General features: G+C 45.9%; 2 protein-coding genes across 4 annotated transcripts in view; one reads left to right on the top strand and one right to left on the bottom strand.

Annotated features, from left to right (window-relative positions):
* Positions 1 to 6,280, top strand: part of EFR3A (EFR3 homolog A) — a 181,217-nt gene extending 174,937 nt beyond the window's left edge. For all 3 annotated transcript variants that reach the window (XR_013824491.1, XR_013824492.1, XR_013824493.1), the window contains 3 exons: positions 3,900 to 3,998; positions 4,630 to 4,821; positions 6,165 to 6,280. The gene's annotated coding sequence lies outside the window, so the exon portion shown is untranslated. The remainder of the gene's footprint in view (positions 1 to 3,899; positions 3,999 to 4,629; positions 4,822 to 6,164) is intronic.
* A 207-nt stretch (positions 6,281 to 6,487) lies between these two features.
* Positions 6,488 to 12,176, bottom strand: part of KCNQ3 (potassium voltage-gated channel subfamily Q member 3) — a 298,396-nt gene continuing 292,707 nt past the window's right edge. The window contains 3 exon segments of the mRNA XM_079901356.1: positions 6,488 to 7,307; positions 8,979 to 9,063; positions 11,103 to 11,195. Coding sequence (XP_079757482.1) covers positions 6,573 to 7,307; positions 8,979 to 9,063; positions 11,103 to 11,195 — 913 coding nt within the window. The 3' untranslated portion in view covers positions 6,488 to 6,572.

Below are 12,176 nucleotides of genomic sequence, written 5' to 3'. Positions count from 1 at the left end.
ACACTCAGGTTATTCTTACATAGACCCTTATTTTTTTTACTTATTTCCCTCTGACACTTATTTTAACCTTAGAACGGTGCTATGTGAAGGCTGACAGAATGACAGTCATTAAAGTCAGTGGGTCACCTATTGCCATCCAAGAACTTGACCACCTTTCTATCTCTTAGGAGCTCCTGACTCAGGAGAACTGAACATCCTGCTACTAGCTTTAATAAGAGGAGCCCTGCCAAATTCTGGAAAATCTATCCCAAGCACAATATAAGTGGAAACCAACTATGGAAATCCTCATTTGAGCCAATGGAGGCCTGGTGACTTCCTAAAATAATTTTCTAGTTACAGGAACATAAGATATCTTCAGTTGAATACTGTTTGCTTCTTTGTAGCTTTTGGTGAAGACTAGAATACCTGGCTGTGATATGACCAAGACAGACGTTCTCTGGGACAAAGCAGGAGGAGTCAGGCTGTGCCCAGGTGGGACCCAGAGATCCCAGGGCAAAGGGACAACTTCAGTAGACCTGCTGACTTGGGGTCATATACTTCCCCAAAGAAATCACATCCCATTTCCTAAAATCAAGCCCATACATTTTTTTCAAGGAGAAATCCTGGTAACTTGGCTTATAGGTAAGGATATAACCTGAGGCATCACTCTGGAGCTGAATGAGTCCAAGCGATGGACCAAAGAACTGAACCAGTCTAAGCTTGGGGGAGGGGTCAGGGGAGCGGAGGGGAGGAGTGCTCTTCTTCATTCCTTTTCTCAACCACACACGGCAGCAGTGGCATGTCTGCAGCTTTGGAACACAGCAGGATTTTGGAAGAAAGAGCGATGTCATCTTTCAAGGCATGGGATCATCAATCATATTCCAGAGATGGGAAGATGTCCCGACACATGTGTCTGGTTTCGCAGTTTCTCCAGTGGACCAGGAAGTTCTCTCTCATCTCCTGGGCTCAACAGAAATACTTTATTCTCACTGGGTATTTTAGTTTTTGATCTCCAACATCTGGTCCAGGAGTTAGGAGACCTGAGTTCTAGATTCTGCTACACAGTCACTCATTTAATCGCTGATCGACTAAGTGTGACTCCCTTTGCTCTGAGCCTCTGCTTCCTGATATAAAAAGAGAGGTGGTCTGGGTAATGAAGGTCTCTTCTTGCTCTGAGCATCTAAGAATCTATGAAATTATACCTCCCTGTGTCTATGATAATAAAGCCCAGTTTCCTGCAGGGATGCCAGAGTTGAGGCTGTTCAAAGCTGGGAACCAATCCCCCTGAGGAGGGTTTCAGCAAACTTAAACTCTTTCTTGGAAGTTCTCCACTCATTGCTAGCATTTGTCTGACAGACATCATGGCACGGTTGAATTTCCTCGTTGAAACCACTCATTTCTTTATATTTAATTATTCCTTCTATTTGGCTTTACCTCCTACACATCATCCTTCGAGACAACAGGGCAGTATCTGGTACAGTGTGTCCCATGGAACTGCCACAGCCCAACCACTGGGACCCAACAGTCTTGCTCTCCTCATTCCGACATTCCTGCTCTTCCTTATTTTGAGGGAAAAAGTAAGCATTTCTATTTCTAGAGATGTCCTTATTTAAATAGCAATTGTGAAAGTGCCTGATTTTGTCGTGTAAAAATTGGGATTGTATCTTCACCACTCTTTTTCTGAAAAAGATTTTCTAGTGTAAATTTAGAGTTCATGAGTAATACCAAGACTCAGGCAATGGCGTCCATACATGATGTAAAAAAAGAACACGAATAACAGTACCCCGGATATGGCAGTCATTGTAGTAGGGGCTTTATCTATATAGATTGTGTCTTTGAAAATCAAAACACATCAGAAAAGCCAAAGACGTTTGAATATAAGTCAAATTTTCATCCAGGGCATCTCTATATCCTTCCGAGCTCTTTGGTATTTTTCATTACTGGTTTCCTAAAGCACTAAAGCTATGCAGATAGGCTGGTTCCTAACATGTTCTGACCTGGGCATCGTGATACCTGCTACCTGATTTAGGGGACTGTTGGCTCAGTTTTAAATAGTGTAATATCAGTAACACAAGAACTTTGGGTTGATTTGAATACAAAGAAAGGACTTACAGTCTGTTTAAAAGTTCATCCTGAAACAAGCAAGCCTTCAAAGACAAGTGAGGACATGGGCAGACTCCTCAGGATGCCCAGGGTTCAGAAAGCAAAGGTAATCCTTGGGGTTCTAGGTGCCCTGGATATGTATTCAAGGAACATGAAGAGTACCTATGGGGCATCTTCTGGAGGAAGCCTGGGGTGCACTTTCCAAAGTGCTGTTGGCTTCTTAGGACACTGGACACATTTATCCCCTTGCCCCAGGAGAACCTGATGTGCAGGTTTCCAGAAGCAGAGTGACACTTTTCTCTTCAAATAGATGCTGTATATTGGTCTTTACTATAAGCTTCTCTTGGTCAACACAATGAAATGGAAGTAGCTCAGCTCCTTGCCTGGTCTCAATCATGGTAGGGATTTGGAGAGGAAGAAAAAGCTGATTTCTCCAAGAACCTTCTCAGATACTCCAGAAACTCCTTCTTCCACAGCTTGTCTGGAGCTATAATGTCTAAAGCATTGAACGCAAACTCAAAGTCCCCCTACAATCCAATCGGCCTTCCCGGAGCTGATGGGGTCATTACGGTTTTGATGCAGAAGTTTTGCTTTCACTTTCTTCCATGTTCAGTCTCTCACTGATTCCAGCCTAGGAAGCATTCCTGTCTGTATAGTTGTCTGCAGGGATGAAATCAGGTTCTTTCCACTTCTGGGAGACATAATTTAAAGGGACCTTTAATAATTCAAGGCCACCAGATTCCTAGCTTTTTGACAGCAGTCTGTATTTTTCTTATCTCTGAATTCCTGGTGCATTGTGCCGTGCCTAGAAGACAGTGGCGCTTAATAAATCTTGTAAATGAATAACCAAAGGAACGTTTTTATCGCGCTCATTAGGGTGGTATGGAATTATGACAATGATCTTGGCCAGTTTTGAGTAGCTCCTGTTAACGTTAACATTTTCTGTAAGTAATTATTCTTTCAACTTACAGTGTCTAGGAACTGTCTTGCACAAAATAGGCATTAAATGCATACTGTTGATTAATGAGCTCATTTGATGTACAGTATATACCTTGGGGTTTTCTGGCTATGTTTTCATGACAACTAGAGCTTTATAATATCAATGCCATGTCTAATAAGTCTAATCTCTCAGTTTCCAGAACAAACACAGTTAGTGAATAAACTTTCTCAATTTAATTTTTTTTCCCTCTCACAATTAAAAAAACAAAAAAACTTTAAGTATTTGCTTGTGTGCTAGTCTCTGATAGTCAAAACTCAAAATTGATCTCAAGTATTTTCTTCTCAGCCCAATAGGATCCCCCGTCACCTAACATTTGGAAAGTGTATTTATCTCATTAATGTTGATCCTGCTAAAAGACGACCTCTTCAATTTTGCATATATCATGTTGTGACACAGAGACTGAATACATATATCATAGTTTCCCTTGAGAAAGTCATCCTTCATTTGCCATTATTTCATGGAGTTCTGCTGAAACTACTGCAATTTCCTGGGCAAGCTTCAGAACCACTGGTTTATCTGAAGTAGAATAATCTTGGGCTGTGTTATTTACCAATTCTGTTGGATTATTTCATCATGCTGTTTTTTTTGTTTGACAAAAAGAGGTTTGTGGAAGCACACACTGTTTCTCCTAATAACTTATGTTTAATCCCAGACTCTGAATTTCTACTTCATCAATGCCAGCCATGTTGATGATGTCATCTGTGGGCAGGCAACTTGAGTAGGTTTGGTTTGCTTTGCATTTCTGGAATGTGTTTTTTTTTTAAAGGAATATCAAAGAATATTCTAGATGATTTTTCTTTCTTTTTTGTTTTCTTAGATGGGAAAGAACAGCTCTTAAGATTCTTATCATTTATTCATTCATGACGATGTAATTTGCCTTGGTCTACACTGATAAAGACAACATACTGCACTGGAGGTATGGAATCGACACAAACCCAATCCCTGCCCATCAGTTACTAAAAGAACCTAAGGTAATCCTCTAACTTTGGAGCCATGGTAACTATTTTTAACCTGAGGATGAGAAAGTCTCACTCTTCTAGCTGGGAACTCCATTGAGTTCTTGGAAAATGCCTCTATTTGTAAGATACTGAGGCCAGTAGGTTCTGCAAGAATATTAATAAGTTAGAAAAATAATTGGTATGTTAGATGGCTCAATCATTTTTGACAAAAGATTCCAGGAAGGTCAGAATCAAGAACCGAACTCTAAGGAAGGGGCATAAGGTTTCTTAGGTCATCAACTGCAGCCATACTGAAGGGGGTCAGGAGGCTCACATGCCCTTTGCCCTTCAGATAGCCAGAAAGTCAAACGGCAAACCATGGGGGGAGGGGGTTTCACGCCTGATGTATGTGCGCACTCTTGTGTATTTCCTACCTCGGACTTCAAAGCCAACACCCATCCATTCGTGGGACTCTCCAAGTAAAACTCCTTTTTTACCCCTCACAAAGCCAAGGACTTCAGGCTTTGGTTGTAAGTCCCTAAAGTCAGGGGCTGACCCTTCATTATTACTGTACTCTGAGCCTTACACATGGTACCTGTTGACACATAGGTTGAAAGAAACCAATCTCTGAGGAAGGAGCTCCTCTCGCCGATATAGTGCAAGATCCCTGCACTAGGTAACGATGAAACCATCCACCATCACGTCTGCCGCAGCCATTATGGCTCTTGACGAGACTGCGAGGGAGAGCGTCGGTGGGACGCAGACACTCACGTAGGCCACTTCAAACATCCTGTCATCAAGGTAACCATCCACAATGTGTGCTTAGACGTATGAAAAGAGTGAGACAGTAACACTGCAGTGTAGTCATTTAGCTAATTATCTCGAGCCTAACGGAAACCTTTTCCATCAGTGTGTTTCAGAGAATAGCAACATCTCCTAGCAGGATGGCTTCTGCTTCATATTAATGCTTATGTAGCAGGACAGTGAGCTCAGCTAGTCTTATGGCTATGTGTGGTTTAAAAAATCTAGAGGAGGGGGCTTCCCTGGTGGCGCAGTGGTTGAGAGTCCGCCTGCCGATGCAGGGGACGCAGGTTCGTGCCCCGGTCCGGGAAGATCCCACATGCCGCGGAGCGGCTGGGACCGTGAGCCATGGCCGCTAAGCCTGCGCGTCCGGAGCCTGTGCTCCGTAATGGGAGAGGCCACAGCGGTGAGAGGCCTGCGTACCACCAAAAAAAAAAAAAAAAAAAAAAAAAATCTAGACGAGGAAAAATGGATGGTTGTGGAAATTTTGTCTAGTTGCATATTAATGAATGTTGTAGCTCACTTGTATTACTACTTTTTTCTGGATCCAAAATGCAAAGCATCCGACAAACATGTTTTGCAATAAAAGCAGGCATCCTCCTCCCGCTGGGTAAACAGTGTCACGAGTGCTTTCCACACAACAGAGTACAGGCGTCTCGGTCCTGTTGTGTAAACTGCAGAGTGGCGTGGCAGGAGGGACCAGGGCCTGGAGTGAGTCAGCTGACCGGGCTTTGAGTCTCAGGTCTCTGGGGAACAATGGAGTGGCCCTGGACATATGTCTTTACCTGGGCCTAAGCTTTCTCATTTTTACAAGGAAGGATGTGGACTGGATAATTCTGTGCGCCCTCTTGACTCTAGTTCCTATTTGAGATGGATATTTTATACAAGTATCTCGGGGAAGAATGTGAATTGGAACCTCATTTTGAAGGCACTGAGCCCCTGCCCCGAGGGGCACCCCACTGCTGATAAATTCTGTTATCTTTGGCTACGTAATTTGGGAACTATCTTAATGTGCATGTGTGTGTGTTTTCTCCCTGCCTAGTCACAACTCATCCAACACGTTACACCTGCCACCACCCTTCATAGATGAGGAAACCGGGGCGTGATAGCTGACAATGACAGACTTACTTAGTGAGGTCCCTTTGAGAGCTTTTGGAAGGTTTTCCCAGGCTTTCCTTAATAATGTTTTAAATTCTTGGTTTTGAAGATGTGATGACTATCTCGTTCCTCCCCTCATGTTTTTAGCTCAGGAGGCGACGTCACTGATACGCAATGTATTTTTGTTGAGAGAATTATTTGCTTGCTTTAGAAAACGGCTAATTGTTGGACTGTTTTACACAAAGGGGCAGTGACGCTAGAAACAACGTAAACGACTTTCTCTGCTCACCCAACCAAAACCCAAACCAGACGACCACACAGACACATCGCACGGCTCCCCAGTCGTTTCTCCCTGTACTGGTCCAGTCATGATTCAAAGTAAGAAGAGCGGCTAAACGTGTATCCTAAAGAGGTCAGCGGCGCCATTTATATAGTGTAGGTCATGCAAACCATGCTCGAGAGGAGGCGGCTCCACTGTGGCCACCTGGAGGGGAGAAAGGCCACGAGAAGCCCCAGCCCGGGCGGGGCTGCCACGCACATGCACGCGTTTGACGCAGCCACTGGGGATCTCACAGGTACGTGGCGGGTGTGAGAGCAAGCGAGCTATACAAAGTCTGTCTACATTACAAGGAGGAGCCAGCCCACGACCCCTTTTAAGTGGGCTTGTTGGAAGGGGTCCATATCGAATCGGAAATACCATCCCCCGTGGATGACAAAGGCATGGAGCCACTGGGCGTGAAGGGGTCTGTGTCCGTGTCTGTCTCACCCTCGGCGAGGTACCGTTTCTCCCTCATCCAGCTTGACCCCCCGCTCGGGCCAAACACAAAATCGTCTCTGTCTTGGGAGATGCTGAAGCCACTTGGAGAGCGTTCCAGCTCCTCGTGGTTAACGGACATCAGGGACAGGGGGGTGTCACTGTCCCGGGTGATACTGCGTCTCTGCTGGGGGGAGACCCGGTCCGAGCAGGGGCTGTGCAGTTCAGCCTGGGAGTGGTAGCTCCCTCGGGAGTCAAGAAGAGTCAAGATAGGCAGGACGGTGGGCCTTTCCACATAGGTGGTCGCCGAGGAGGAAAGGGTGGCGTGAACCTTTCCAGAACTGGGTGCCCCTCGGGACAGGTTCACGGGGTCGTGGGCAAAAACCCCGTAGGGGCCGGCCCTGTCAATGGGCACCTGGTGGATGCTGTAGGGAGCGCCGGGGGCGCCGGTCTCAGAGTCGTTACACATGATGGTTTTCAAATCCGCTTCCCGGTGGTCCTCTCTCCTCTCCGCCTCAGCTGGCGAAGAGGTCCCCTTGGTCGGGCAGAAGTCGGTGACGTGCACCTGCAGCCGCTCCATGTGCTGCATATGCATGTCCACCAGGAAGTCCAGCTTCTTCCCCATGTCGCGAACCTGGAAAACACAAGGAGCCGTGAATCGCTGCCTTCTTCCCCACGTCGCGAACCTGGAAAACACAAGGAGCCGTGAATCGCTGCTTTCTCCGGACCTGCGGGTAGTTTTACTGGTCGGGAGGAAAAACTATAGCGTTTACTTCTCAGAAAGGAAGAGGGTTCTTGCAAGTCGTAATCATCATAACAGCTAATTATTTTGTGCCTCTTGATTTTGAGCCTTGCGCATGGATTCGTGCTAATCTAAAAAAAAAAAACACACACAGGGCAAGGACTTCCCAGAAAGCCGGAAGCAGAGAGATGGGTGGAGGACAAGTTCTACCCGAGGAGGAGGTGGCCTTGCTGCTGCGTTTGGGTCTAGGAGCGGGAGATCTTGATTTGCAAACATCCCCTTACAGAAGCATCTAGACTGTTTGTGTACATTTCCCCTACCTGGTGATGTAAGCCCCAAAGATACAAGGGCAGTGGTTAGCAAGAATTGCGCTCAGAACTGGAGACCCTGCCTAGGGGTCTTGGAGGCCAGGGGAAGATACACTGAGATAAGCTGCATCTATCTGTTCCTACCCACAAAATTGAGAACGTATCAGAATCTTTGGGTGCACAGACACAAGTGTGCATTCATGTGTGCATGGCATGTTCTTTCCCTGACAGTTCATAACTCACCAGGAAGCACTGCAGGCAGGTCTACCATCCTCTCTTACAGATGAAGACACAAAGCGTAGAACTAGGTCGTGGCTGAGTTGGTACCCAAGCCTTAACAATAACTAGTACTTCTCTAGCAGTTAGTATGCACTTTAAAGATACTAACTTATTTAATTTTCGTAACAGCCCTATGAGGTGGATACTATTATTCTCTCTATTTTCCAGGTGAGGAAATAGAGGCACAGAGAGATGAAGTAACTCATCAAACATCACAGAGCAGGTAAGTGGAAGAGCTGAGATGAGAAATTAAAAATTTAAAATGGAAAAGGATATTCTTGATATACCAAAAAAGAATAATCATTCAAATTTTCTCTTGCTTCTTCTGCACAGATCCAATTTTAGGTTCTGAATAAAATAAAAGGATTGATAGGAATCCTAAGGGAAACTGACAGTGCTATTTATCTAGTGTAAAGTTGGGCAAACGATCCTGAAATATAAGCTGCTTTACTGCAGAGAGGAGAGGTGGGCTACCTAGGGTGCTGTCACTGAATAGGTTCCTTTCTGCCCTGAATGAACCCCACCCACAGCCTGCCCTCCTCCAGGCCCCTTCACACCGGCCACACAATGACCCAAACTTTCAGGGAAGGAGGAGAATTACGAATAAATGTGGAGAAGGTCACCAACATTCCTTAAACACCACGAAGTTCACGGTAACAGTAGCCACCATTTGTTGAGTGTTTACTGTGTGCCAGCTACTACTGTAGATAATTTACGGGTATCAGTTGATTTAGTCCTCATGGCAACCTCATGAGGAATTAAAATCCCCGTTCTACATACGAGGAAACTAAGACTCAGAACAGTTTATTCACTTGCACGTGACCACCCAACCAGTAAAGTGCTGAATCGGCAATTTCATTTCCAGATCCTTTTATGAATGGTAGATTCTCAAGTATGTTATCTCCCTATGAAAAAAATGACATTTGAAAGTAAATTTCACATACTTGTTTTTTGGTGAGAGAAAGGAAGGACCTACCTGCCTCTCGACTTTCACAAACTTCCCCATCATGCTCTGGTCTTCAGCTTCGGATGTGGACGGTCTGGCCACGTACGGTTCATTCCTAGGGAAGAGCCCGTGTTGCTGTAAGATCGTGATAGCTACTTGTGCCTTGCAAGGTCATTTCAGCTAGGTGGGCTGTGGCCCCTGGAACTATCCTTCTCGTGTTCAGGCTGACGTGGTCTGGAAGAGACCACGCAACTCTGGAGGCAAATGGGCATCAGGAAAGGCCAGCATTTTCCTGTCTTCAACAGGGACATCTCATGCTTACCGTGTTTACTGCAGGGAAGTGTGAAGTTTAACCAGCGGACTGCCAGGGAAGTCCTGAAGCTGAATATTAAGCTGCTCTTAGGAAGCTCTGTGTCAAGGTTAGTAACTGTGCCCAGAGTGTTTGATTCCTTTAAATTATGTTCCTTGGCCTTTCCGTCTCAGACGACTGGTTGAGGATGGAGTGGGGGAGGGGTTGTCTCATCTCTGAAATTCTACACAGTGGGGACCAATATTCCAATATTTCATCTGTTTCATTTAGTTAAGACTGGGAAACAGATGTGAAATCTGGAAAATGATGCAAAAGATGCTATTCGTAGGGAACAGGATGGAGACGTGTGCTGCATTTGCTCCTTGGCCAGGCACAGTTCATATCTGCCTAAATCCCAGTTAGTTTCAATATTGCTCTACGTAGAAGAGACCTTTCAGGGCACTTAGCTATTGCTTGAAACCATTCATGTCTGGCACTTTCTAGGCAGTTGGTTTTTCTCTCTAGGCTACTGACTCCTGCTAAGACCCTGGCCTGTCTTGGGCTGAGCAATCTTGAATTAAAGCACATGTCAAATACTGGTGGCCTGTGTGCTGAATCCAAGCCCACCGGTGTTCTCCTTGGCTTGCACAGGGTTCTAAACATTTAAGCCATCTCAGAAATGGGGAATTGTACATGAAATCTGGATATGCAGCTTTTCTTGAGAAATCAGACTCTCTGGAAACAGAGGATCTTCATTGGTAAAATTAGCAACAGCAGAACAAAGTAACAATTACCTCCTTGGGATGGGGCACGTTCACCCCTTGCTATTCTATCCCCAGGACTGAGGCCAAAGATTAGATGCTGTATATTATCCTCCTTACGTTCTTCCTTCTTTAATAAGGAGCCTTATTATGATAAGGTGCATAACATTTCTTATGCCTACCTCCCGTCACTCATGTTACCTGCCTTGAAGACACTGGGGAATAAAGAAGTGTACACTTCTTTCACAGTGGACTTTCTAAAGCAGGCATCCCCAACGCCCGGGCCACGGACCGCTACTGTTAGGAACCGGGCCGCACAGCAGGAGGTGAGCGGTGGGTTACAGCCGCTCCCCGTCGCTCGCATTACCGCCTGAGCTCCGTCTCTGGTCAGTCTTACAGTGAGTTGTATAATTATTTCATTATATATTACAATGTAGTAATAATAGAAATAAAGTGCACAATAAATGTAATGTGTTTGAATCATCCCGAAACCATCCCCCCCCAACCCCCAGTCCGTGGAAAAGTTGTCTTCCATGAAACCGGTCCCTGGTGCCAAAAAGGTTGGGGACCGCTGTTCTAAAGGATGGCTCCTTGTTCATGAGGACCTAACAAAGGACAATTCTCAAACATCTTTTGAGGGACAGCGGAGCTGCTCTGTTGAAGGACACAGCTCTGCCTGTTACAGTGTTGTCAGGGACCTGACATCTGATTTCCTTCTTGGGCTCTGTGGGTGATGATGCAGGAAAAGCCGAGATAGATAGCTGACCAGGAGTGCCTTGGGCTCTGCCAACGTGACATATTCTTTCGGTTCCAGTAAAGCTCATAAGTCTCCTCTTATTTTATAACTAGGAAACCATTAGTTTCATTTTCAATAGCCATAAAAAGCAGTGTCACCTACAGGGTCTGGGTGGAGGGGCTGCAAGTCTTTTGTACAGAAACCTCTCAGATGGCCACAGGCCGGAATAGGCTTCAAACTCTTTCTCTTCATCTGGTTTAGGGGAATGGCAACCTCACCCCACCGTGAAGAAGCCCAGCTGAGGTTTGGGGAATGCTCTGTGGGCTTTGGCACCACACAGCCTGTCAGCCCATGACCATAGGCCCCACCTGGGAGATTGCTGGGATGGGTAGGTGAATGCTTTCTGAGACTTCTTATGTTTTGGAGTAGACGGAGGTCCAGGGGTGAAAATCATATCTATTCTGAAAGAGAGCACACAAAGAGAGGGGATTAAATTAAAAACAGCTTTACATGAAAAGAGAAGAAAGCAATTCATTCTCTTCCTTCTGTAGTCAGCAGTGGGTTTGGAATATAAAGGAGAAGAGAAACAAGAGAGAGGAAGGGGGAAAGGGAAAGGAAGAGGTGACGAGAGAGAGACAGAGACAGAGACAGAGACAGAGACACAGAAAGAGAGTAAGAATTTATAATCTCAATGTATCATTATCTTTTTTCGGTCCAGGGGTACCGGGAGCATCTCTCTATCCCAGGGGAGAGAGGCAGCCAAACCACTGAGACAGGGTGACAGTTGTGTCTTGTTATTTCTTACAGGAAATGTCATGTGTGCCACAGCCTATCTGGTCTTCCAGCTCTTTTATTCCACCCAAAACACCTAGTTAGGGAGTTTTTCCTCCTAAACCCTAGCCTCTGTTTTCAGCTGTGCTCTCTTTTCTCTGCTGCTTTGCAGGCTGCTCCGACCATTAGAAGGATGATCCAACACTGGCTCCCACACCTTGCTTCCATTTCTGCTCAAGCCACTAGCTCCCTATCTGCGCCACCCTGAGCACAACAGGAGACAAACGCCCCCCCACCCCCTCCCCTCATCAAGTTGCATGGCTAGGGCAGGGGCCGGGTGTGGGAGCAGCCTTGAAGGCTTGTCACAGGCCTAGGACCGCTAAGACCACGCACCCAGAAGAAGCCATGCCTCACTCTGTCTCTCTGCAAACCCAACCGCTCCTCCAGTGACCCCACCATGTACTAAATCACCCTTCCTTTCTCTCTGGCCTCCTGCAGTATCAGCATGGCTGGGGGCATGTGATTAGCCCACTTAGGCAGTCAACCTCCCGCTAAGACTCAGAAACTCCTGTGCCTGATAAATACCAAACATGATGACTGTGCAAAGGTCCACTCAATGCACATTAAGAGGGGCTGATATTTCTGGAGGCCGGTATGTCCTAGACATCATG

This window comes from Stenella coeruleoalba (assembly GCF_951394435.1).
Source record: "Stenella coeruleoalba genome assembly, chromosome: 17".
Classification (NCBI taxonomy): Eukaryota; Metazoa; Chordata; class Mammalia; order Artiodactyla; family Delphinidae; genus Stenella; species Stenella coeruleoalba.
Note: the sequence above shows the minus strand (reverse complement) of the source record. Positions and strands in the feature narration are given on the sequence as shown.